At 51.8% G+C, this 26,051-nt stretch overlaps 1 protein-coding gene across 2 annotated transcripts in view; it reads left to right on the forward strand.

The window, feature by feature from the left end:
• The window catches only part of SLC39A11 (solute carrier family 39 member 11), a 126,336-nt gene that overhangs the window by 28,712 nt on the left and 71,573 nt on the right, over positions 1-26,051 (forward strand). For both annotated transcript variants that reach the window (XM_026067577.1, XM_026067578.1), the window contains one exon: positions 11,391-11,535. In XM_026067577.1, the coding sequence (XP_025923362.1) occupies positions 11,391-11,535 (145 nt within the window). The remainder of the gene's footprint in view (positions 1-11,390; positions 11,536-26,051) is intronic.

Genomic DNA, 26,051 nt, shown 5'->3' on the forward strand with positions numbered 1-26,051 from the left:
ATCTCACCCTGCCTGGGCGGGAGCCGCTCCGTGCGTCCGTGTGCTGCGCGGTGCCCGGCCACGATGCTGTCGGATGCTCTCCTGCATCTCGCCCCACCGGGAGCTGGTACCCCAAAATCCGCTGGCCAGTGCAGACACCTTTGCCTGGGGTTGGCTGGGGGACAAATTCTCGCCGTTCCCGTTTGAGGGCCTGTGTCTCAGGATGCCCCGGCTGTCCCCGCGGTCCTTGTTGGGCGATGACACGGAGCGGGTGATCTATTCCTGTGCCCAAGGGGCAGAGGCGGCGCCTCCGCCTGCTGTTTGCAATCTGCCAGAATTATGAGTTATCAAAGTGGCTGATAATTAGCAGTGAATAAAATGTACTTGCAATAATATTGCATTAGTTACAGATAAAATGATACTGGGCTTCCTTAATATTCACTTAAGCTTCCCTGCTTCCAGTTATTAGGCGAAAGTTTTGGTGTCAGATTGCTGCCAGCTGCATTTTAGCAGTGAGATAGACCTCCAGCTTGATGCTATCTGTTTGCAAGACCCGGCTGGAGCAAATCCAATGTGAAAATGCCTTAATCTTGTCTATGGATGAACCTTTCTTTCCCAGTTCCTGCAGCAGCGCTGCCATAGCTGCAGCACCGCCGTAGCTACAGCCTGGTGCCTGCCGCCGGTGCGGATGCCGTGCCGGGCTGGAGGAGGGAGCGGTGCTGCGGGAGCCAGATGGAGGATGCTGCGCGTGGGAGGCTGCAGCCCCAGGCCTCCCCGCGCCTGCTACCCCCCTCCGGGAACCTTGCTGGTCCCACTGCAGGCAGCAGGATCGGCCTCGGAGCATGTGCACCTGAGCCAAACGGTGCTTTGCATGCTGCAGGATCGGGCCTGCAGAGCATGTTTCTTCTTGGGGAAATGGGGTTTTGCTAAGTTTTTCTCGTGTTTAAACGATTGCTGAATTGTTCATTTTACTTCTAGACTATAACCGTGTCTCTGCTCGAGTTTGGCCCCCGTTCGTGCCTGCTGGCGAGCGAGCTCCTATTGATGAGCTTTCCGTAGGGGTCCTGCCTGCAACGGAGGAGCTGGCTGGGAAAAGCGCTTCCCTTCGAGCCCCCTCGCTGAGGAGCAGGGAGGTGACGCGGCCCCACTGCTGCTGCCAGCCCGGCTCCGAGGCCCCTGCGAGCCCGGGGGTCTTCGGGAGCTGCCTCGGGGATGGCGTTTGGGCTGGCAGCAGAGGCGTCGCAGGCTGCGCTCGTGGCCCCCAGGACCGCTGATGTCCAGCGCGGGCGCTGCTTTCTGTGCATTAATTTTTTTCCATGCACCTTCTTCTCCAGTGCGGTTCTTCATCTTTTCTCTTGCCACTTTATTCGGTAGCTCTTTGAGGTTTACAAAGATGGTTGATTACTGCCTCTGATTGCATATGTTCTGGTTTAGGTTTTATGAATCTTCAAGCGGTTGAACTCGGGGGGGGGGGGAAAGCAGAGGAAATCCTGAGAAACCCCATCACTTTGCAGCGTGAAAGACAGACAGCGCTGACTTAAGTCTCATTAGCAAAGCTGAAAAGAATTGCCTTTATTCTCTGCCCATCCTGCCCTTATTGCTGGTGTGTTAGCAAGCTCTGAATTAAAATGCAAATCAGGCGGTACTTGAAACGCACAGAGATCCTTGAACTTTCACGGGAAAATAGATCTGGCTTTTTTGTCTTCGCTGCGTGGAGTTTTGTTGACGTGGGGTTGCTCACTGCTTGCTTTCAAATCCTGGCCTTGATTAAACTCCTTTGCCGCTGCAGCCCCGTCTCCCGCGGGCGCTGGCAGTGCGGTGGCGGCTGGCAAGCGAGCTCGAGGACGGGGTTAGAGACAGCCAAGAGCCATAAAGTCGCGGTCCCAGGCTTCACACGTCTGCAACAAGGCTGCCTCTATTTTGGGAACGGGGCAGTTCTAATTCTCTCCTGAGGCAAGGCTGCTCCCTGTTTGCAGAGGGGGTGTCTGTAGGCGTAATTAAAGACGAATGAAATGTGCTGTTTCTGTCTCCTCGCCAGGGTTGCGGGATTGGACTGCAGCGAGCGCTGGTGGGGAGCGGGAGAGGCGCCAGGGGTCCCGCGGCCGGCGCCTGCCGGGAAGGTGGGGTCCAGCGTGCAGCATCTCCGGTGCTCCGCGGCCCTGCACGGACCAGCACCCGAATTCAGCCAGCACCTTGGCTCAATCAGGGGCTGCTCCTCCATCCCTGCGTGACTGCCCATCGCCAGTGGCCTCCCGTCGGGTCCCTGCGTGCCAGGTCGGTGCCCACCCGCCAGCTGCACCGGCTCCCCGGGCAAGGCTGGAGGAGCAGCACTGAGATGCTGGAAATTATATATACAAAACACTGTCAAATGCATGAGATAAAGATCTCAAAACTTCCGAGAAACAATCTGTGCTCCAGGAAAAAATATTTGCTGTGTTTACACCGAACCTGGGAGCAGCTGGCGATTTTAGGTATAATGCGCTGCTTTTGTGGCTGAGAATGACAACATCAACTTTGCTTTGAACACTTAACCTCAAAAGCAGCCGGGTTGCTCGTGGGATGTCGGTGCTCCTCTCGAGCGCCTGCGGGATCGCTCGGTGCCTGGCTTCCAAGCCTGCCGCTTGCTCCGCCGCAAGCTACCGCAGCACCAGCGCCGGCACAGCTCTGTCCAGCAGGGTGGGTTTTTCCCTGTCCGTTAGAGCAAATTATCTGTACTTTGCCATGTGCAGGTATCTTATCTTGCTTATTTAGAGCCGGCTCTGACAGCTGGAGCTGGCTGTGTTGGGGTGGGATGTGCTGCGTGTCCTCAAGTTTATTTTCCTTTTACTGGGACACAGTCTGTCTAATTGGGTGGTTCTGGGTGCCGCTGGTGCGCAGCACTGCTGGGACAGGGAAATCCAGCGGTGATGCAGATGTGGGGCGAGTCCTGGAGGACCCAGTCCTGACCCTGAGCTGCCTCCTCCAGGGCAGGCTCTCGCTTTACCGTAATCGGGTGCCATCGTACTAAAAATAAGAGATATTTGCTTATGTCCCAAAGCACGGATATTTTTTTAACTATAAATCACAACTATGACTGCATCCACTTCAGGCTTTTCTCAGCCCTTTCTTTTGCTGCATGGAGGTGTTTAAGGCTGCACTTGAGTTGCTGATTTTCATATTTTGAGTGGCGGATCGTCAGTGATCTTTGGCTTTGAAAGGAGTTGCAATTTCAGTCCTCTTAGCAGGTGCTGCTAACTCCTTCCCTCAAACCCTCCCAGGGTGCGAGGTCCGTGCGGACTGCAGCCGTGCTTCACCGCCCCGGGAGAGATGCCTGTCGCTGCTGGTTTTGGGGATGCTGCGCTAATGCCGGGGGAATGCAGAGCTGGGTGACTGCGTTTTGGAGGGGGCGCGTGGAGATGTCTCGGGGTAGACGGGCTTCTGGCGAAGCAGCCTGCTGCAGCCCTTAAACCCCCTCGCAGGCCCGTCCTCACCTGCTCAGCTGTTTGCATTCTTCCAATTAACGCTGGCTTCTGCTCTCTGCAGGATAATACTGAGCGAGTCACGCGCTGTTCTGCCTTTGTAAGAAGCCCCAGTTCAGCATTTGTGCTGGCACAGCTCTGAGGTGGGAATTGATGCAGCCAGGTGGTGGTTGACTCTTTTTAAACACAAAATCCCCCCAAAGCCGTATTTTTCAATGGGGATGGCTTTGGAGTAGCGTAACTGCCCTCTGCCGCGGTGCTCTGCACCCTCCCAGGCTCGTGCTTGCCCCCTTTCAGAGGGTCGTCCGTGAGCCCCGCTGGCACGGAGATGAGGAATCTGTGCTCGGCAAGCGGAGCTTCACTTGGAAGCGTCGAGCAGTCGATATGTCGCTTCAAATAACAAAATAGCAGGCTGTTGTTTTGCGTGCAAATGGGTGCTCTTTGGTAGCTGAGTAATTTCTAAGGGAGCTATCTTCCACCTAATGCTATTTTGTATTTTTAAATGTTAATCCATGCATTTGCCTAAGAAAAGGTGGAGATTTGCTGCTTTGCTACTTCCTAGCCGTTGTCTTCGTCACCAGAGGTGACGGACAGGCTGTATGGGCAGACGTGCAGAAATGGCAGCACCGGCCGAGCAGCAGCTGCCCAGCGGCCTGCGGGCGCTCGGGGCCGGGGGGAGCCGGCGGGGCCGCCGGGGCGCGGGGATGCGTTGTGCCCATCGCCGAATCCGCGGGGCAGCCGGGCTCAGTGGCGTGATCAAGGCAAGGACTGCGCTCCCCACGCCTCCTGTTTTCTTTTTTTTTTGTCTTTTCATTGCTTCCCGGTCTCTGATCCGTCACCACTTTCTCTCTTTTAATAAGCATGAAGTGAGAGCCTCTGGGCACCATCAAGGCATAGCTTATTACTGTCTCTTATTTTCTGTTTGTGTTAGCAGCTTGACAAGTTAGAAACATTTCTCCTCTTTTTTCTAATAAGGTGGTAAAGTTCATTCTAGTTCTTCCTGCAGAGATGCTTTCTGTACTTGTTGATGCATTAAGCCTTTCATTTCCTATGGGTTCGTGGAGCCTGTTCCAGAAATGCCAGTGTGGTTATTGGGTTAAAGGCAGTAAAAAATTAAATTGGAAGCGCAGCATCGTTGACCTTCCTGGAGCATGCTGAGAGTCAGCACCTGAAGATTTAGCACTAAGTGATCTGCACAAAGCCAAAGCATCAGGTTCAGTAATCATGATTTCTCTGTTCCTTTGGTCTCCTTTGCTGTTAGGGTGGGGAAAAGCAGATTACTTAAGGGTGTCGATCATTTTCCATTTCTTTTAAAATTGAGTTCAACTGAATTACCAATTTGTGAAAGCGGTCAGGTTGGCAGTGCTAGGAAAATTAAAAAATGCAATCCCAGGGACCTGCTTGCCTCTACGCTGGAAATGCTGGGTGCAGGGAGAGGCTGTACGAGCCTTGGTCAGAATTTCCTAGCCTAAAATTGCGCGCGGGGGCGAAGTGAATGTGGGTACCCTCCGTTTCCCAGGTCGCTTTTCCAGGCTTTAGGTTCCCGGCTGTGAGCGGGGACCGGCAGCAGTTGCAAAGTGATGGGTCTGGTAACAGCAGGGCTGTGGGAAGAGGTTTTCCTGTGCTAACAGAAAAGGAAAAGAAATGGGAACAGGAATAAAAAAAAAAAAAAAAAAAAAAAACCCAAACCCACCCTAGCACCTGCTAGTTGTTTGCTGCTGGGCGGCCGGGCGTCCTCCCACGCGCCGTTCGGGAAGGAAACGCGTCCCCTGGCCCTTCGCCTAAACGTGGAAGCAAAATGCCCCGATACACACTGGATCGCCGGCACCCCGATGCACTTAAACTGTGATTTGCACGGGTCCGACCCCAGCTTTTCCAGCTGGCAGTTGGAAGCTGCAATCCCCAGAAGAAAGGAAATGGCTTTAGGAAGTACTTTTGCTTTTAAAATAAAAAAAAGTTTGCAGGGTGAGAGAAAGCGTGTGTGGGGGGAGCTGATGATGGGCTGCACTTGGTTATTTATTACATTCTAGGTCTTCCTTTATTATTATCATTTTAATTTCAAAGATTTGAGGGAAGCTCTGCCTGGCGCCTTGGTCCCCTGGACTGGTACATCCTGGCTTGGAGCCTTGGCTGCCGATTCCTTAACAAAGGAGCTTTTTCTCCCAGATATTCAAGTAGCTGTTTCACACAGACCCACTCTCAGGTGCTGTTTTAAGTGCTCTCTTAAGATCCATCCCCTTCTCGAAGCATCACCATTGTATGGCACCTCCTATTCCATTAGCCACCCCAGAGGTTTTGGGGAAAGACGGGGTCGATATTTTCCTTGCTTTGTTTAAAAGCAAAAAAACCGCATTCTCCCCTGCAAAAGGGAGAATGCATAAAAAACAGGGAAAAAAGCTGATCCCATGTGACAGGGGTCGTGGAGGAGCGGAGGAGCGTTTTCAAATCATGGGCACGGGGCGCTCGGGGAGGGTCTGGTTCAGGGGAGCCCTCGGGGCGGGCTGAGGGTGATTTAATTTTCAGTAAGACCAGGTGGGTTTGGGGAATGGTAGGTCTGAGAGATGCTGTAAAGCCTCGTCCGCGCTGCCTAAGCTGGCTTTATTTTTTAGTGGCCCTTTCCAGCGTCGCCCCAGGTGTGGGACCTTCACCTTCCTCTTCTCCCAAAGCTCTTGTGCCCCCTCCGGGCTGGCTAACGAGATTCGCCGGCGATTAGAGAAATCTTATTGGGAAATCTGCTTTCTCCTCTTGTGGCATCACCTGGACAAGCGGATCGTTGTCCTGCACCGAAGCGGCTTTCCCTAGCAGTGCCATCCGTGGTGGGCACCCATGGGCGCAGCCCTGCGCTCGAGCGGGCACTTTCGGCACGTTTCCCAGCCGCTCCGCTGCCCTCACAGCGCCCGTTCCTGCCTCTCGCTGGAAAGTGAGGCCGTTCCAGGTCAACGCGTTTTGGAAGGTGCTGCTTCTGCGCAGAAGATGGGCTCCTGCGTGTTACCTGACCTAAAGATGCGGCTGTGTTTTCTGGGGGCTGCGGTCCCCAGAGGGAAGGGAAGGGAAGGAGCTTCCTTTCTCCTCCGCGTGCCGTGGGCCAGGGATGCAGGCGGCAGCTCGGGATGGTGCCTCGCGCTTGCCTTCTCCGCACGTCTTTCAGAGCACTTCTTGGCACGTGGTCTTGTGCCGGGTGAAGGTGCGTCTGGGGGGCTCTGGCAGAGCTCTTCAGTCAAGTCGGGTTTAAACGCTGGTTTTGTTAGGCAGGTGTGGATATACAGATTTGCACTTCCGTGGGGAAAGGTCGGCCGCAGCGAGGGATGCTGAACTGTGTGACTGGGATGAGCCTGACACCTGGGCTTGTGTCTTCCCACGTGGCAGCCAAGGGGGTGATTTGAGGTTGCTTTAATAGAGTTAAATAGAGAGATACCCTGGGTATCCTTTTCCCTTTGCGAAAGGTTAGCCGTGGGTGCAAGGAACCGGTGATCGGGGCTGGCTTCCCCCACCAGCCCTGATGCATTGCTGCTTAAGCCAGATTTAAAGCTAGCTTGGGGCTGCTTGTGTGTGTGGTGGATTAACTAGAGCAATTGCAGTTCCAGCGTAGCATCCTCGCCTCTCCCTCATGCCCGGCTGGGAAGTTCAGGTGCAAGGACGGGAATCATGGTGTGGCTCTGCGGGCTCCATCCCTGCTCACATCCAAGCTACCCGCGGCATCGGTGCAGGAGCACCTGGGATTTGCACATGCCCGTTGCTTGTCTTTCAGAGATAGCCCCTTGCCTAAATACCTCTGTTTTACAGCCATCTGTCTTGCTTCCGAAATGAAAAAATCCCTTTCGAGTGCTCCTGACCATGTAAGTAGAGACAAGTGTTCGGTTTTCGTCAAAGCAAGGTGCAGGGTAGATCTGCTGGAAGGGCAAAGGCAGCAAAATTGCTTTGTTCTCAATAGCTCTGCAGATCCCAGCGTCCCCAATTGCTTTTCCAGAGGCAAACGCTACCCACCCTTCTATTAAAAAAGCCGGGTCAAAGTGCCCTGTCTGAAAGCTGCGTGAACAGCAGCCGACGTTCCCGGTGCGGCGGTGGGGACCAGGCTACAGCGGCGACCGCCGGCTTTCCAGGGGCCGTGGCGCTCTTGTCCTGCCCCGCTCCTGCTGGAGGATGACTTTTTATTTAAATATTTACCCAGCCTGGGAGGCAAAACCTCCCTCCTTTGACAAGTTAGGTCCTCGGGGAGCGAGGTGCAGCGGGCTGCGCGCGGCAGCTCTTCCGAGCGGCGGTGATGGCTTACAAGCCTCTACACGAGCGCGCGCGCTCCCCGGGGCCTCGCCGTCACTTGCGGTGACATGRCTTTTTAGTGTTTTGACACCCAAAACTGGATTCACCTTTCGCAAGGCACAACTCATTCCTCCGCTGCCTCCTCCCTTACCAGCTCTCTGATGTCTCCTCAGTCGTGTGCCTCGTTTAAAGGTGAAAATCAATGACCTGCTTGATTTACTGGGCATTTAATATTCTGCAGCTCAGTGAAAGCGCTTTGGAGGGGAGCATGGGGACGGGCGGCCAGGGTCGTTAAAAAGGTCACGTTTATGTGCTGGTGAGCAATTCCGGAGCGTGCCGATGCGGCGGCGAGACGAGTCAGAGCTGCAGGGACCGGGCGGCACCGCAGAGTTGAGGAGGCGTCTGCCGAAGGGCCCTGCCGAGGTTCCCCCTCTGCAGAGCCCTGGGGAGGGACCCCAGGCCTCCCCGAGGGGTTTCCCACTCTTTTAGCTCCTCTGATGCTTCKCCAGAAGACAGAAGTCCATGCCCTGGTCATTCCTGGACCATCCTGGATGCTAGTAGGAGAAGGGCTTATTTCCATACGGATTAACTGTAGATTGGTGCATCTCTTGGTGACCAAAGCAAGATCCGCCCGTTGAGCATGGGTGCTGGGTGGCATGGGGAGGCAGGACTGTCCTCTGCTGTCTACAGAGATAACGTTTTCCTCATCCGCTTTATACGAGAGGCCGTGAAAATCTAATGACCTTTCCGTTGTAGCTCTGCGAACAGAAACAAGCTCGGTGGGGACTCCCATGTCCCAGAATAGCTTTCCTCCAAGCTCTACAGGTCTTCCTGCCCGAGTCTCTCGTTGCATCAGGCTTTTTGAAATAATCAGCCCCTGTGGTTATTTCAGTTAGTGCTAATTAGTGGCATGAACTAATTAATGTGGGTTGACTTTCCTCTTCTCTTTCTAATGCTTTTTTAACCCACGGACACATTCCAATTAAGGGACCCATGCAGGGACCAGACTGAAATGACTCAGAGCAATCACAGCTGGAATAAATCGTGTGCTTTACTGAAGGTCACTAATACTTTTTCAAATTGATGGAGTTGCATATTTGTGCCTGCCGACAGGGAGATGACCTGACCTTACAACAAGCATCTGAAATATCTTCCATTTTGTCTTGATTGATGTGTAAGCAGATTCATGGGTACCGCACTGAGAAGCATTTGGTGTGCTGAGAGTGGTAGCACGGAAAGTAGCTACGGGAGGAGTTTCATCGTTATGGCGAACTTTGAGGCAACTGGTCTTGACCTCAGAAGTACGCGGCTGTTTGCTGTGCAGTGATAGCATAGGTAATGTGCTGAATGTCACCCGCCTGCTTTTGCTTGCACAAGTGATTTCTTTTTTCCCCTTGGTTGGGTTACTGTCGTTTGCAGAATCCCGCGGGTTCTGCTCGTGCCCCGCGCTTTTGTCCTCTTTTTGTGCTGACACCACGCAGCTGAGAGGCAGTTGTCTCTGGGCTGGGGGGAGGCTACAGATCAGGTGATGCTAAAGTGTACAAAGCTGCTGTCACAGCTTACGTAACTTGTTTAATAAAGCGAAGGCACTAGCCATGTGGAAGGAGAGCCTTCTGCTGTGCCACGCGTAGCGTTCGCTGCGGTCCTGCGCAAGGCAGGAGCGGTGGCAAACGGGGAGGCCGGTGCRTGTTGGAGAAGGGCTGAACCAACGCGGCTCCCTTTCCGGAGGTGAAGACGTGTTTGGCTTTGGCAGCACTGGGCTCTCTTCTGCTTGTTGGTTTGTTTTAGGTGCTTTCGTGTGCGTAGAGGAAGACTGCAACGCATAAGAGCCAACTGCAGGGCGGGCCCATGAGTTGCCATTTTTGATCTTTTCCTGCTTTATCTGAATTGGGGGGGGGGGATGCTGAAGTTCCTTTCTTCCTGTGACAAGGTTTTTCCACTGGAAAACACTTATATCTCTACCTGCTCTTCCAGCTACCCCTTGTCAGGTGAGGAGCTGTGTAGTGTCCACCATGGAAAGGCTCGGAGAGCTGGCGTGGGTCCCTGCCTTCCCTCAGGAGCGTTTAAACATGAGCACCTCGGCGGTGCATCTTGTAATTGCTGGGTTAACGGAGGTGAAAGCGCCCTGATTAAACTGCAGTAGAAAGCAGGTAGCGAATATGTGATTAGTATTAATAACACCGGTCAGACTATATTATGCAAATGATGGGAGACTAGATGATTTAGTTATTCATCTTTAACCTTTATTTTTGTTTAACATGACCTTACTCATGGAGGCTCTCATTACCGTCTCTGGCTGTTCAGCGTATGTTAGTTTATTCCGCTGCCATCAGGCACGCTGCTCCCGGTCGTGYGGGGCCGGGTGAAACCAGAACATCCGTCCTTTCCAACGCAGAYGGTGCCTTTTCCGAGCGGCAGCGTCCGGCCCCTCGCCTTTCCCCGCCGTGCCCCACTCGGGGCCCCCATTCCCCGTGAGATGGGGAGAGCTGGCATGTTCGAGGTCATCAGTCCCCACCGTGGGACATTCCCCTCTCCCAGCCGCCTGTTAACTCCTCTACCTGTTTCCTCTCGGTTTTGTAGCTGTCACCGAGCAGGGCTGAAGAACCCGTGGGGTGTCCAAAAACGCAGCTCTTTCCTGCCACGTATCTCCAGACTGTGGGAAGGCAGAAGCAGTGTCTGCCAGGTTTTTTTGGCTGATCCAGATAAAGACTCTGGCGCATCCTTGAGTTGCAGCTGGTTTTCATGAACCTTGTCCAGATTGGCAGGAATTCCTCCTGGGAGTGGTGCGGTCCTTATCGCCACGGGGGAGTCTGCTTAGATTCTCTGCAGACTTTACAAATAGCTGGACGTTGTTGGTTTTGGCCCTCCTTCTCTGTTTTTTGGAGGTTACAAATGGCATGCTGGTATATGAAGTTTGACCAGGCCTTTGGAGATGTTCCACTGAAATAACACTGTGCGGCTCTGAACAGAGTTCCTCATTTGATTCTCGAGGAAATGGGTTCAATTCTGAACAAACTATTTCCCTTGCAAACTTGACCCACTTTGAACAAATTGTACCCAAGTGCAAAATAAATTTCTACTGAGGTCAACAGGACCTGAGCCTGAACTTCCAGGCGAGTGAAAGCTTATCTGCCTCTTGGAGCACAATAAAAATGTCCTTGTGTGTGCTGCTTATTTGGGCTTGATGATCTTTCCGAGTACTTCCTACCTGGATTCCTCATGTGCTGGGGAAGATACTGAAATGGTTGTGATAACCCAGCAACTCGACCCTCTGGTAGTGGCTCAGCAGTGCTGACAATAGCAAATGTCCTTCCTTGCTCAGTTGGTCTCCTCTAGGTTGATTTTGGAGGTTGTATTTGTGGAACTGTTTTTTGCTGTAAATGCACAGCAGTTTTTTGGTACTGGCTTTCTCTGGCCACACGCATGTGCCCCGCTTGGCCCACAGCTCCTGGTAACCCCGTTGTTGTTGATGTTTCTGCCGGAAATACGCATTTAAATACAAGGAACTAAACTATCCATAGAGAGTGGGGGGAACCCAAGAGATGTGTCCATGAAGCAGTGAGAAGCTGATGTGATGGGCCATGTCCTCATCAGCTTTCAAACCACACACAAGCCAAAGCTGCCTCTGAAGATGGGGCCAGGAGAATGCTGGTGGGGAGATGTGGGAAAGACCTAAATTTCTCTCTTGCATTGCAGGGTTTCAGCGGACCTCCCCATKCAGCTTTTGCCTTGAGCTGTGACCCACGAGTGGTGAAAGAAAAATATGAGCATGAACCCACCCATCACCTGGACTATGAGAGCGAGCTGTCCATCCGGATAGGTAGAGCTGGGCTCCATCCAGGCAAGCATCCTGTCATATACCAACTGCAGAGCATATGGGGAAAATGCCCCTGTTAAAGTGGCACCTAGACTGTAACGTATGTGATTGAAATTAGATCAGTTCTGACATGTGCATGCCAAGTGCACCTTCTCTCCCCTCTCTGGATCTGTCTCTGCRCAGTCTGGCTCTTATTGCAAGAATCATGACTTCTGTTTCTACTTCAGTTCTCAAAACCACTTGCCTGTCTGTCTGTGCCTACGAATTATTGATAATTAGATATCTCATTCACCAGGGAAATGAAATCATCAATTTAACTTGAGATAAGTTTATTTTCAGCGTGGGCGCAGTGAGCACTAACCATACCCTTGTCAAGTTGTGCCACGTTGAAGGTGTCCCGTTATACTGACCCTCAGTCGCCCTCCCTAATTACAGACTATGACTGGCAGCCGTTTTGTCACTCCTTATGTTGGAAGTTAATGGAAATTCGGCTGCCAGAGTGTGGAATAAAATGTCTTGTTGGCAGATATTTCTTCTTTAAATAGTTTTTAAAGAAAAAAAACTTCTTATTCAAGGTGGTGGAACCTGGTGAGGTTTCCTGGTTCTAGGGATGGTGATGGCCTTGCAGCCCCTAGCCAGCTTCACTCCACCGTGGGGGATATGTCCCTCTCAGGCCTGGATCCTGTTCTTGTTGCCGGGCAGAATTCACCTAACACAAATTTTTCTTCATCTAGTTAACAGCTTTTCAGTAGACAAAAGACAGCATGATTTAGTAAATGAATTTTATTGCTCTCCTGCTTTTTCTTAGTTGGAGAGAAAGTGAAATGACAGTTTACAGTTTCTTGAATATAACTGGGAGCAGATTGAGATGAAGAAATGACCCTTGTTCTTGCAAAGAATAGCATTAGCCTCTTAAATCAGGCTGTGTTATTTTGCTCCATTATATAAYTGCATTTTTCATAAAGTGTTTCAAATCCACAGGGTTCTTCAGGATTTGAAATGTCAGCTTGATTTTTCCAAAGGAATGGAAGGAAGTCTTGTGCTTGGCTCCAATGGGTTTTGGGTTTTTGATGTCTTTAAGCTCCCAGGACAAGTGCAGACTTGAACACTGCTTCTAGCCCTGCAGTCAGTAAGGCTGTTGCAAGGTTTTCGATATTTCATAAGGTCAAAACATTACATTTTAGGTGCAATTTAATTTTATTCTTCAAGAAAAAAGTAAACACCCCTGCATTTTCCAGTCAGTTATACTGCTGGGATTTTATGTTTTCATCTTCCCTCTTGGTTGCAAACAAAAACAGTACAAATGGTTTTGAGAATAGAAAATTTCCATTAGGCTCTGTTGGCTTTCTCTCTCTGGGGAAATTGTATTAAGGATCTACAATACATTAATTCTTTTATTGTCTTTTGTTATTTCATTCTTGTGCTTACCGAGATGAACTTGGTATTACCTTCACAAGATGCCTCATGTCCTCTGAGAAGGCAGCGCTCTCCAGCTCCGTGTTCTTCTTGGCTGTGCTCTTGGGAGCGCTCGGGAACATGATGGGTATTTTCTAAATCTAAAGGGTGCATCTTACTGGGACATTTCAGACTTAATCACGGTTGAATCATTGACCCTTACTTCATATTTACACATCTTAAAATACTTAAAGCTGTGAAAACAAACAAACAAAAAATCCCAAAGCAAGCTCCTGCATTGTTTTACAGTTGCTGTTACTGTCTGGGGATGATGGTGAGGAGAGGAGTAGGGGAACTGGTGTTGAAATGGCTGGAGGAGGTGTGAAAATGCAGACCTTGGGTGTCCTGCGTGTCTGAGGTCTCTGCTGTTAGAGGTCCAAACATGTGCTTAACCTGGTTGCTGTGAGAGGCCGGGAGCATGAGCAACCATGTAGTCATGCTTGGTTGGTGGGATCCTTGTAGCTGTCCAGGGTGACTGGTGCTAAGCAAGCAAGAAGGTTTGTTTAGACCTGTAAAAAGGGAGATGGAGGAAATGCAGTGATTAGATCTATCCCTCATCCACTCTGTTGGGAGAAAAAAATCTTATTCTATTTTTTCTACCAGCCATCAGCATCTTTGGAGGTGGCTCTGGTCTTCCCCATCACTTTGAATCCATTGGTTTTCAGTCATTTGCAAGTTGTTTATAAAGAGTGGAAAAAGTGCAGTACCGTCCAGACTGGGTCTGAGAGCCTTCTCTCTCTCTGAATGTGCTCGGCAAATGTGTGGTTGGGGCTCTGTCTCCATCTCTTCTCCTCTAGTTCCTCTCCAATAGGTTGCTGTGATGCTCTGTATCCTGCCCATTCCTGTCCGGTCCCCCTCTGGAGTGGCACCCCCGGCTCCGGAGGCTGCCGTAGTGGAGTGCGGGCCTATTACAGACATCAAAGTGAATCTAAAGGAGACTTTATGGTGGTCCCTAACAGTTGACTTCCTCATGGATGCGTGAAATAGCATCTGTGTATCTGCATGAAATAGAGTATAGGCGGATTTGGTATGAATTGCAGTGAAAAGTGTGTGTCTAGACACAGTATTTAAAGAGTGGGATAATCACTAGGCTTTAATTGCTACGAAGTAAAGAGAACCCAGCCTTGTCTTTAGTATCTCTGGGTAGGAAACAGATGTAATTGTATTTCTCTGCCTCCCTTGGCACAGATTACGGTGCAGATGAAGAGGTTTTGTTCGTTTCCCGGTGCAGCCAGGTGAAGTCCTCTCCCGTGCTGCAGATGGAGACCGAGGAGGGGTTTAACCCCCCTGCAGCAGAGTGCCCCGATCCCCAAACCTTGCCCCGCAGGCTTGTGCATGTCGCCCATGGGAGCTTGCAGACATCAAAATGGAAAATGGTTTCAGCAAGTTCACTCTAGGCTGCAGTTCCTCTGGATGTCTGCAGAACTGGAAGTCCAGATTTGACCCCTTAAATGATAGCCGCATGTGGCGGTGTTCTTGGGTAGTTCTCAGAAAGGATTTACATACCACGTTGCACCTTGAAATCTGAGCCGTGACTCATGCTTCTAGAAACTGTGTATGTATTTAACAGGGAGGGATGTTGATTCCTTACAGTGTCCTGGTGCAGAATGATTCATGCCGCTCCAAATCAGATTACAGAACAGAGTGGGAGGGCAATGATGTTCCCCATCAGCCTCCTTCACTCTTGCTTTAATATCCCTGCTGAAATGTTGCAGGTGAAACACCTTCTGTGTCCAAGGAAATGCTTTCTAGGTGCCTCGTGGCRGAGGGTTTTACAGCAGAGTGCCTGTAAGGTGCCCAGAGTAAAACATCAAATCTCATTTCAGCGCTCAGCCGGGACCATCTCGCTGCCTTGGCTTCAGCCGACGGCTCCAGTCAGGGGCGAAGCAGCCCGGCGGCTGCCACACTCCGGCCACGGGGAATTAGGGGAAGTTGGCTATGGGCTAAGCTAGCTGCTGGAGCAGGTTGACTTCTGGTGTCTCGCTATGGCCCGAATGTTTTAGGGTGCTTGACTAAGTTCCTGACCACAAACACAAATAAATGTATGCTTAAGTACCTGGCTAAACAGCAGCATCTGCACTTGCTCGTCTGTCTCAGAAGCGTGGACATCTGTGCCAGAGGGATGTCATGCGCTTCCAGCCTTGTGCTGTAAACACTGTTAAGTTACTAACATTATTAAGGGGAATCAGGATTCATTTTAGTGACTCAATTGACTTTTGGTAGAGCATGACTTAGGAAATGGCACTACGGCATTCCTGTATAGATAGATGCTCAGTAAGTAAATCCACATGGGAATAGTAATTAGAAAAAATACTAGTGTTTGAAATAGCATACTTAAGAAAAGAAATTTCATTAAACTTGCTAGTTAAATGAACCATGAGGCTTGGGGGTGTCATAGACAAATCCCACTGCATTTAATTTGTATTTTCTTTCTTAAATTTGAGCTGTTCCATCAAGCAGCTGAAACACTGTGCAGACCTCTTTGGCTGAGGAGGACCTGGTGTTTCAGCCGATGGAGCTCTAGGCCAGGGTGTCGAAGGGACTTCCCCGCCACCGGTGGGCGAGCGGGCTGCTGGCAGCTGGCATGGACCCGCCAGCGAGGGTCCCTCCTGCCATGGTGTCCTTGAGACCATGCTTGGTTCATTTCAGCTGCGTTATAAGCAGTTTTCTACTCTAATTTTCTGCCTCCTTTCTGAGGCTGGCATTTCAGCCCTCTCTGCATTTTTTTCCCCCTCCTTCAAATAAAATTATTGTGTGTCAAGGTTGCTGCTGTAGAGTACAGAAGAAAGGGAGCAAACCATGTTCATGTAGAGTCTTTTTTTCATCAGTGCACAGACAGTTAAAGTTCCGTAATGATGAAATAAACTTCTGATGAAAGGAAGGAAAGGAGCTAGTGAGATAAAAGAAGAGGCAAAACCCCTCAGAGACAATAGAAAGAAAAGGCATGGGTTGAATTGTGGGATTCATATTTACGCTTCAGGCAGCCGTATGGATATTGTTTGCCTCTCTCATCTGGTTGTGTCCTTGTAAAATCCGCTCTTTGCCCTGCTATTTCTGAAATAAGGGATTGTTTGCTCTGTGCTTCCATTAGCTTCAGCAGAAGCCAGTGAAATTTTCGTTTGCCTTTGGAAGCTGGCCTCTTCTGCGCAGCCAAGGTTTGAGCTGAAGGACCTGGAAAGCCTCTCGTTAGGATTTGGGATACAGTGAAGTAGTTCAGAAAACTTACGTTTCAAAGCTCCTTATGGCTCTCATGGAACGTGTTCTAGCAAGTGGGGTCAATGGAGGACCGCAATACATAGGCGGAAACAGAATGAAATGGGTCCCAACCATGGAATGACCCCTCTTCCATCACCCTCCTGTCTGGTGGAGCTTTGGCTCCAAGTCCAGGCTTGTTCTGCCCTATCTGTGGGCTACTTTGTTTTGCTATCTCTCACGGTGCATGGGGAAAGCAGGAAGACTCCTCCATAAAAACAGTCTGCTCCTGTAATGAGGACATGAGAGGTTTGCTAAAGCTCACCCTGTACGCTTTCTCCATGTTCCTCACTTCTGTGAGCAGAAGGYGAGGCTGCGAGGCGAGGATGATCTATGCAGCCTCTCCAGCCACGAAACCATCGTGATTCATGGTGGTAATATTCAGCTGGAGCCTTGCGTGTGCATCTGAAAGGTTCATTAAGTCATTACAACTTATATAACATGAAGCTCCTTATGCAAAATGGATCGTTTGCTAGGTTTGGATGATTCCACTGCATTTGTAATAACGTTGACTCGTTCACACCACGCTTGGCCTTCTCCCAAGCCTGGAAAACTGCTGCTTTCAAAAGGCATCAATTCATTTTGGGGTTTTAATAGCCAGCCTTGATAATGAACGCCTCTGGTGATGGCTGTATTGATTCAAAAACATTCTAATGCCCCTTTCTGGAGTATTTGAAATGGTTATTGACCATCGTTTTCAGACTGGGTTCTGCAGTTGGTTTTATAATCAGAATTAAATATGAATTTGTATGCACAGAGCATTAAAAAAATCAAAGCACATAAGCCCAAACTGATAAAATTACTTCTTCAAATGGAGGTTTGTACCCCTATTCTGGTCAGAACCTCACTCCTTGGATTAGAAATTTTGATTCTTCAAGACTAAATGAAACGTGGCAGTTTATTCTCATTTGTTCTTGGTCAGACTGTCACTTTGCCGAAACATCTTCTTTTGCTCTGCTTTTCAAGCTGTGCTTAAAAGAGTCTTAGAAATATTTGCAGTGGACCAAATACYGCACTTCTACGCTTACCTAAATCCKCAGCAAATAAATCACTGAGGTCAGCGGGGCTTGCTCTGGATTTAAATTATTAGGATTTCCAGCTACACGCAGTCTGATCCTTAAGTAAATGCCAACCTGTGACCTCCCAGGAGAYGGTTCTCATTTGATGCGAGTCGTACAGTGTCAGGACCGTTCTTTTCCGTCTCGGAGCYGTGCCGAGAGGGGATCTCCGGGTTGCACGTTCCATCTGTTTGCTGTTGCTCATTTCCACCTTGCCTCAGGAGCAAAGAGCCTGTTTTCACACATAGTGATGCTTGTGTTATTACTAATAGAGAGGAGGAGTAAAACCAGATTGCAGCAACRCTGGCAAAGTACTTCCAAATTCCTTGTTTTTTCAATGAATTTTGAGATGATGATGGGTCTTTAAAGAGTTCAGCTGCCCTTCGAAGAGGGGCAGTTTCCAGCTGGAGCTGGAAGGTGGTCAGAGGTGCCGGGCACTTAAGGAACGACTCTTCAGGATAGGTCTGGGATACATTTGGCGGCTTTGTCCTTTGCTTCGGTCTCGGTTGAATCGTGCTGCAACGTTGTGGGTGAGAGYGAGTGCGGACGGCTGCTCTCTTTGCCCCCAGAGGTATGAGCTGTCCCTGCCCGCGCGGCCGCTTGGAAGGGGAAGAGCCACGGAGCGAGGAAGGGGCCAGCCCTCTCCAGATGCTACCTGCGCCCGTGCAACCTGCTCCTGGCAGCTTGTGCCCTTGCCCACGAGCGTTGCCTTTCCCAACTTCTCGTTAATGCATCCTTGTTCCCTGGCTGCATCCCGGGTTCTCCATAATGAAATGTGTCCTGAAGGGCTTAGCCCAGCCACAGGCTTTTCTGTTTAAGTCTGTTCAACTACTGGAGTTATCAGCAAGCCACGGCGTTATTTCATCCATCTCCCTTTCGAGCCGGGACCAATGAGGTCTGTGGAGGCCGTTTAACTGCTTGAGCTTTCCCGGAGAGATGGTGCGGGTGGAAGATAGAGCAGGCAGGACAACACGCGGTAAACTTGCTCAGGATCGGTGTGAACCGGTGTTGGTAACCTTGCTGCAGGGTCGATTGGTGCTCTGCAGGAATTGCCCGGAGCGTGCATTGGGCGGCAATGCCCTGTGCAGCCCACACGGTGCCCGGGGAGGGGGCAGGCGCTGCCTGAGATCTGCAAAGGCTTTTGTCTGCGACGGGCTTCTCCTCTGAGCCTGTTATCCTGGCTAAGCCAGCATGTTGCAGACTTAACAGCGCGAGGACGCCTCTTTCCTTCTGCCCTGTTTGTTCTGGAGTTGAGCTGTGTCTTTTCGCTCTGTCTGAAAATGAAGTTAACAAGCAGAGGGCTGTAAATGCAGCAGGGCTCCGTGTCCGAAATACCTGGCAGCGGGTTAGCCAGYGTCTCCCTCCCCGGCTACCCGTGCAGGAGAAGCCACCTGCTTGGGAACTCGCTTCCCCGGCGCCCACAACCCGTGTGCCCAGCCTGCGGAGCTGGGTCAGGCTCCCAGCCCGGCCAGGGACGCAGGCAGCACCCTGCTGCCTGTGCTTGCTGCTCCACTCCGTACTCATTTTATTTAACCATGATTTCTTAATCTATGCGTCTAATTAAAGTCTGTTGAGTGACATGCTGGTTAAGACCTATGCCTCGAAATCAGGTCTATTAGCAAGTGTGGAAGCTACAGAAATGTTTTCTATGGTGCTTATGCCCCTTAATCAGAGAAGTCATTTCCCAAATTGAGTCTTGTTAATTCTATGCAATATTATCGAGGTGCTTTAGTTTCCTGGCTGCACCTGGCAATCTGTTAGGTCTTTTCACTCGATTTTAATTCTGCATCCTGCATCTGTATAAAATAGGTTACTCAAAAACTCATTTGCCACCCTCAGCCAGTTGAGTCACGCTGCTCTGCCGCCTTCTGTGCCCACATTCAGGGATGGCTGTGGTGGGGCACGATGCCGCCGTCTCGAGAGTCCCGCGAGCCCGGGTGGGATTTTGTGCGAGGGCAGAGCTCGAGGAGGGTTTTCCTGCCTGTGCCGTCAGGCTCTGTTTTGCTTGTGTGAGGAAAGAGCCCAGACTGTGGCGTGTCCCGGTGTAGACTGGCCAGACAAGTGTGCACACGTGTGCGTGCATGTGTGCGGGTCTTCTGTGCGAGTGTGCAGCAGGGAGGAGGGCCGGGGCGGACCCGCGGGAGCAGTCACTCCTGTTAGAATTGCTATTTACTCCCCTGAAGTTTTATTACTCTAGTAATAAGTCTCCTGCCTTAGCGAGGTAATAGGTCATTAAAATGTCCCTAGAGGAAGATCTCCAGAGATGTGCGTTGCATCAAAATGCTCGTGCTCCCAGAGTGGTTGTCTTGTGCGTTGAAAGCTGTCTGGCGGGCTGAAATCGTATCTGAGCCCAAGAGCAGGCTGGAAGGGGGCTGAGCGCAAGAGAAGCTTGGGAGAAAAACTCCATTGCAGCTGCATTAAAGAAACCCTTAAATTTCAGGGTTTATCAAGCTGAACTGAGCTAACAATCAGGATTTCTGCCTCTGGAGTGGATGGGTTTTGGCTTCATTCAACAAACACAATAATTCATTTATTTTCTAGCTATGGTTCTTCAGCTGAGTGGAGATGTGAGCAATTTTCACTCACCCGAAAGATGCTTTGAAGGAGTGAACTGAAAATCAGGAGCTCTAGCAATCACTGGATATTGCAGCAGTATTAGCGGAGGGAGAAATACCAGGGCGAGTGTCGTGAAGTGTATGAAGGCCATCATCGCTGCTTTGAAGGAAAGGGAATAACCTACATTGAAAAACGTGTCGTTCCCCATGTTAAAACTAAAACATTTTAAGAATAATGAAGTGTATAAAACATTGCACAACTGTATCACGAATGATTTACTGTGGCTTCAAGTGCGTAAAGGTGCACGTAACGGGGTTTGTAAGCGGTGGGCCAGGATTTCGAGCAATCAAAAAACTGAACTGGGGAACCCGTAGAAGTAGTCTGTCCTCCATCCCACCCCTGGTTCGTTGTCACCTGGTCTGCCAGCCTTGCTGCAGGCTCTTTTAAGGGGTGAAGTTTTGCTGTCCTCGGAATACGCTAGTTTGGTAAAAAATCTGTGCAGAGCAGTTTGACCATGCTGTGGGTTTTCGAGGTGGGACGCTGCGGTGGGTTTCCGACCACCCTTCCAGGGGACCTGCTCGTCTGTTTGCAGTGTGACCAGACAAGGAGTCAATGTGTATAAAAGTCAGTGCTGCTTTGGGATTTTTAATTGTTGGCGTGTGCCTGGTGTTTGGTGGCCACTGGGGGGATGCTGGGGGCTTCCTGGCTCTGCTCGTGCCCAAAGTCGCCTTGGGGCAAGCACAAACCTCACCCTCAAAACTAAACGTCTTCTCTGGGTGCAAAGAGGAGCATGGGGGAACCTGGCGAAACACTTTCATTGCATAAACGCTCGCAGGGCTTTCCGTCTTTGAAAGTCTGCGCAAACATTTCCTGACCCTCCGTGAGATGCAGAGGCGCTTGGCAGGACCGTGAGAGCTGGCAAGCACCTCGTGTCCCGGCCGAAACCAGCAGGTGTTTCGGTGCTCGAATGCCTTTGTGGAGCTGAGCCGGCACCCCTTAAAGATGCTCCTTAAAGACGGCTCCGCGGAGACTTTGACCTCGTTTCTGCTCGGCTGGGTGCAGCCCTGGAGCTCTCGGCACGGTCTCCGGCGCCGCTAGAGGAGGCTGGAGGCGGTGGGTTGTATAACAGCACACTGCTCTGGCTCGTCCGAAATTCACAGCCAGGTGCCAGGCATCCAACAGACGAGGAAGGCCCTGTGGAGCTCATCTTCCTCGCCGTGCGGAGGGTCAGGAAACTCTTTTTTCCTCTTAAAGGCAATTGCTCGGCTTTCCTAATCTTGGGAGTTCTCCTGTGGTTTGTGGTGTTGGTTTCTTTCCGATCTGATTTCAATTTCAACACATTTGTGTTTTGATTTATCGTGTCCTGAGACAGCTGTTCGTGTCCAGGTCTCTCTCTCAGCCTCTTCCGTGTGGTATATGGCACAGGATGGTGGAATATGCCTTTTTACTAAAAAATCAATGTTTTATTTCCTCCCCCTAGGAAGCCTTCCCAGAGACACGTATTGATCACTCTGATAAAAGCCGTGTTTGCGCTGTAATTGCTCTTTAAATCAGTGGGACGGGGCCTTGGGTTAGAGCAGCGGGGTGACGGCCCGGTGCTGCGTCGCGGGCCGAAAGGGACGGGGTCAGCGGGGAGGCAATCCTGCGGCGAAGCGTTTCGCACCTGGGAAAGAGCAAAAGAAAACAGCAGAAACCACTGTTTGCTAAGATGGAGGCGTCAGGGCAAATGAAAGGGGAGCGTGACCGTGCTTCCCCGATCCGTGTTAGCTTCCGCGCCCTTTGGGGACCCTAAAGTTGCCAGGGGACGGAGGATGCTGGGCCAGGAGACCCTAGTCTTAGGACCTGCATCCCTAGCTTTCCATGTGCTCCGGAGATCGGGGCGGTATCCTTGGTTTGCATAGGTGCAGCGTGCCTTGTCCAGAACCATCGCGGAGGCCGGGGGGCGCGGGAAGGGGAACGGTGCGGCAGGCTCGCGCCGTACCAGCGTACGGCCGTGCAGCGCGCTGCGAGGCTAACGCTGCTTTTCCCGTTTATTGCGAATCTGGGAGCTGTGCTGAGAACCGCTGCGGAGGTGCATGGGAATTGGGAGAAGAGGACGATCGCAGACTCTTTGTTGTGCAAATTGCACAGATAGTGGAATCCGAAATGTGTGTCTAGAATTTTTTAAATAGATTCTTTCATTACCATAGCTCTAAAGTCTAGCGCATGCAGAACTAACGCTTGTCCCTGGCTGTGTGGGGTTTTTGTTTGTTTTTCCAGCCTGCAGTCCTGGAATAAACAGCTTGTGTAGTCTACAATGAGACTTAATTTTTTAACCTCTCAACAGATATTTTCATGTAGTTGATACTTAAATGTTAATTATTGCATGCAATAGGCAAGGATTTTGTAAGTATGTTAGAAAGGGGTTTAATTATTAAAATGCTCTTGCAAACATCAAAATCCTTTGCTCCTAATAAGCGTTACTAACTGTTTAATGGAACAGGAGCAAACATGATGGTGTTTTCAAACCTTTTTAGGCTCTTTTCAAGTTTTTGGACCCTGGCAGGTGGAGCAGCTCCGCTTCACGCTCCCTCGGTGGAGGATGGGACAGTGCTGCAGCCCTTCCCGTGCTGAAGGGACGCTGCGGGAGCGAGCAGCTCCCTCCTGCAGCCTGGGGCCGGGAGCGTGAACGCAGCRTTCCCACCCTTCGGGAGCCCCTTGGGGAGGCTGCGTGGATGCATTGGCACTTAGCGGGTGCTTTTCTAGTTTCTTGGACAAAAATGTTTAGAGACATGCCAAGTATTTGTCATTTGGAGGACTCAAGCGCTTGAATAATGTTTCGAAGACGTTTCCGATGTTAGTCACGTTAGCAAAACACAGAGCTCGCGCAGAGCAGCCATCGCCTAATGCACGCGCCTGTCTTTGGTGCCAGCAGGGTGACTTCAGCAGTATCAATATTTTCCATGTTATTTTTGGTGCACGCGCATCCCAACGGGCTCGGGGAAAGGCAGCTGGCTTGGAGGGCTATGCCGCTCTGCGAAATCGCAAATAGCAGAAGGTGCTACCCAGCCGGGATTTGCRCTCCTCCTGCCGGATATCCGCTCCGGGCTTCAGCTCTACCCTGCTCCTGGGACGTGGTGACCTGCCGCTGGTCCTGCTCCTGGGAGGGACGTGAGATCATTGTGGAGGAAATATTAGGACCTTTCCAGAGTGTGATTTTTGCTGTTAAAATCCCGGGCTGCTTTTCAATTGCTGTTTTCYCCCTTGCCTCTGAGAGCAGAGCTGCCGCGTGCGGTCGATGATGCGTGTCCACCCCTTTGCAGCTGTGACTCGGCTGCAGGCTGCGTTTTCCCGGAGCGCACCCAAATCCCGGCTGCGTGTGGCACCTCCGTGACCCAGGAGCGCGGGAAGGACTYGGTGCTTGGCTGTTAGCCCTGGCGGTGCCCAGGGGCCGGAGCTGCTCCCCGGCGATCGGGGGAGCCGGGAGATTTCTGCTCCGAATGCACGACRGATGCCCCTTAGCATTTCCTCGTGCAGGAGATCTCTGCCTCCGGCCTTTAAATCCCTCGGTGTTGCTTRTTCTGCCTTGAGGGTGTCACCCCTGCAAAATCTCCCGCTCCCATGTGATCGAAGGCAGGAAAACGTGGCAGGGACGCGTGCAGCCGCCAAGTGCAGGCATCTCGTGTGAGCTCTGCTTCGGATGCTCCCGTCGGCTGCGCGCCTCTAGGTCGTGGGTCTCCGCGTGCACGGAAAGGGGACTGCGGGTGGCACTCGGTTTTGGAAGCAGCGCGGTGTTACGGAATAAGTCTTTGGTGATTTGCTTCTCGGGGAAGGCAATACGGCGGGACGGATCGCTGCCGTGCACGATGGCCGGGGCAGCGCTGTTTCGGCAGCAGGGTGAGAAAGGGGGCGAGTTAAGGTGGCTGCGGGTGGCCTGGGCTYCCCGGCAGACGTGCGAGAGGTCCCATCGGTGTCCGGAGCACCGTCGGGACGGGGGTCTGCTTGGAGGCATGGCATTTGGGGAGAGGAGCCTCTTCCTTAACCCCCTTCTTGGGGTGCTGCACAAACCATTTCTAGAAGGGTGCAATAGGCTTTGGCAGCAGCAAAGCGGAGTAAGGAGGGGACTGGGCTGCTCTGCAGCACCCGGGACCGGGGTTGGAGCCGGACGCGGTGCGCATCTGTGGGGGGATTTTTATGTATTTGAGGCACAAAACCCTGCACGGGGCAGCGGTGAGGAAGCTGCAGCGCTGCCGCCGGGTGCTGCCTCCCGCTTTCGGTCCTCGCTGCCTAACAGGACCCGGGCTGYGAGCGAGGCTTTGGCAGCACCCGGGCGTTTGCAGCGGCTCCCTTTCGTTCGGGTTTTCTGGTGTCCGCAGAGGATGGGCTCCCGCTGGTGCTTTCCCCAAAGAGGCAGCCCCGGGAGCGAATCCTCCCTCTTCTCCTCGGCCCATCTCCTTGCAGGGGAGAACGGCTTTGCAGCAGCTGCCCTGCCTCCCCGCCGCCGAGCCGGCTGACGCTTCCCGGTTAATGCGAAGGTTATTCAGCGATCCCTGGAGATCTGGCGGGAATCGTGCCTTGCGGAGGTGGCGCAGCGAGGGGCGCGTGGGGCTGGGGCGGCTGCCGAAAGGGAGCCCCTCGTCCGGCGGGGGGGAGCTGCAATCCCRCACGTTTGCCCGGACGAGCGGCCGGGAGAGCTGCTGAATAAATAACCCCCGRTTAGGGAGTTTCTTCCTGCTTTTCACATGGGCACCACTGGACTGAAATGACTTTTGGTTTCAAGCTGCGCCCTGTGTTTCGACATCCTGCCTGTCACATTATGTCTTTCTCAGGGGTCTGCTTTAAATGAGGGCTTTATTTCCTCCCGATATGGGGTGCAAACGGTATTCAGGCTGGCTGGGTGGGTTATTGTTACGCTCTTGGTCATTTTTCTTTAGTGTCCTTGCTGCTAGTCACACAAATAGGCTGTTCTGATCTAGAGCAAAATCGGGGAAGAAACAGGGCTTTCATCGCATCTCCAGGCTCCCCCTGTGCGGGTTGCACCGTGAGTCGCTTCATCTGGGTTTGCATGCAAAATAGCTGCAGCGTACGAGCAGASATCTCCGATTGTACTTCCTCCTTTTACACCAGGGCATGGAAAGAGGAGAACTGTTAAGCCTGGAACAGACCCAGCACCTAGCCCAGAAGCCAAGTTGTGCGTTGGCAGCACCAGCTGCATCCGCGGGAGGTGCGACGCCCCCGGCGCGGGCAGGTGCAGAGCAAGAGCCTGGTCCCTCCGTCCGGGCGCCTCCAGTCCGAACTCACCCTTGCCCCGACGCTTAATGCTGACCCGGATGCTGCAGCCTGTGGCTTCAGTATTTGTCCCGCAAGGAGATCGTTGGTTAGGAATCCAGATACTCTGTTCATGCGTAAGAAAATCCAACCCCTTTTCAGCGTTTGCTGCAGTTCTAATTACACACTGAGCGATATAGTGTTTTGCAGTAGTATTGCACGTGATCTATTTGCATTTGCCACCGCTTCGATGCGGTTGCTTGTTCGCGCTGTTCCGGCAGTTCACGCCGGGTGTACCTTGCCGTTGCCTCGCCTGGGGAAGTGCATGTGATTAACACCCCGTCCCGCGCCCCCGGCTCTCCTTTCGCACCTCGGGCTGCTCCAGCACTTGCTTTGCAGCCAGGTTTCCCTGTAAACACATGGCAGTAACGCGATCTTTCCGTATGTCTCCCTTCCTGCTGCTGGGACCGGGAACGCCGTTCCGGTACAGCTTTTCAGGCTGGGGCTGGATGCCCAGCACCGCTACGCGGTTTGCGTTGACTCGTGCATTCATCACCCCAAGTATTTGTCCAGCTTTGCGGCCAGCGAGGCCGGAGAGCTGATCTGGCGGAAAAGGAATTCAGCAAAAACGAAAAGGTCCTTTTCCGGTTGGCTGGTCGCAGGGGCTGATGCACGGGGGCTCCCGTCTGCTCCCGCGCCAGGCTGGCCCTGCTGGTGCAGCATCCTCGGAGGTGATGGCAGTTCGGGATGTGCCTTCCCCGTGGTCCGGCTCTTAAGCATGCTGCCCGGCAGCCGCGTCGGCAATAATGGAAAACTGCTCCTCGGAGCATCCCTGCCCCTGTAGTGGTCCTGAGGAAAAGAGGGCTGCTCTTTTCCCTTTCCTTTTTTCCTTTTTTCCTTTTTTCCTTTTTTCCTTTTTTCCTTTTTTCCTTTTTTCCTTTTTTCCTTTTTTCCTTTTTTCCTTTTTTCCTT

The sequence above is a fragment of the Apteryx rowi genome, unplaced genomic scaffold, assembly GCF_003343035.1.
Source record: "Apteryx rowi isolate R43461 unplaced genomic scaffold, aptRow1 scaffold_26, whole genome shotgun sequence".
Taxonomy (NCBI): domain Eukaryota; kingdom Metazoa; phylum Chordata; class Aves; order Apterygiformes; family Apterygidae; genus Apteryx; species Apteryx rowi.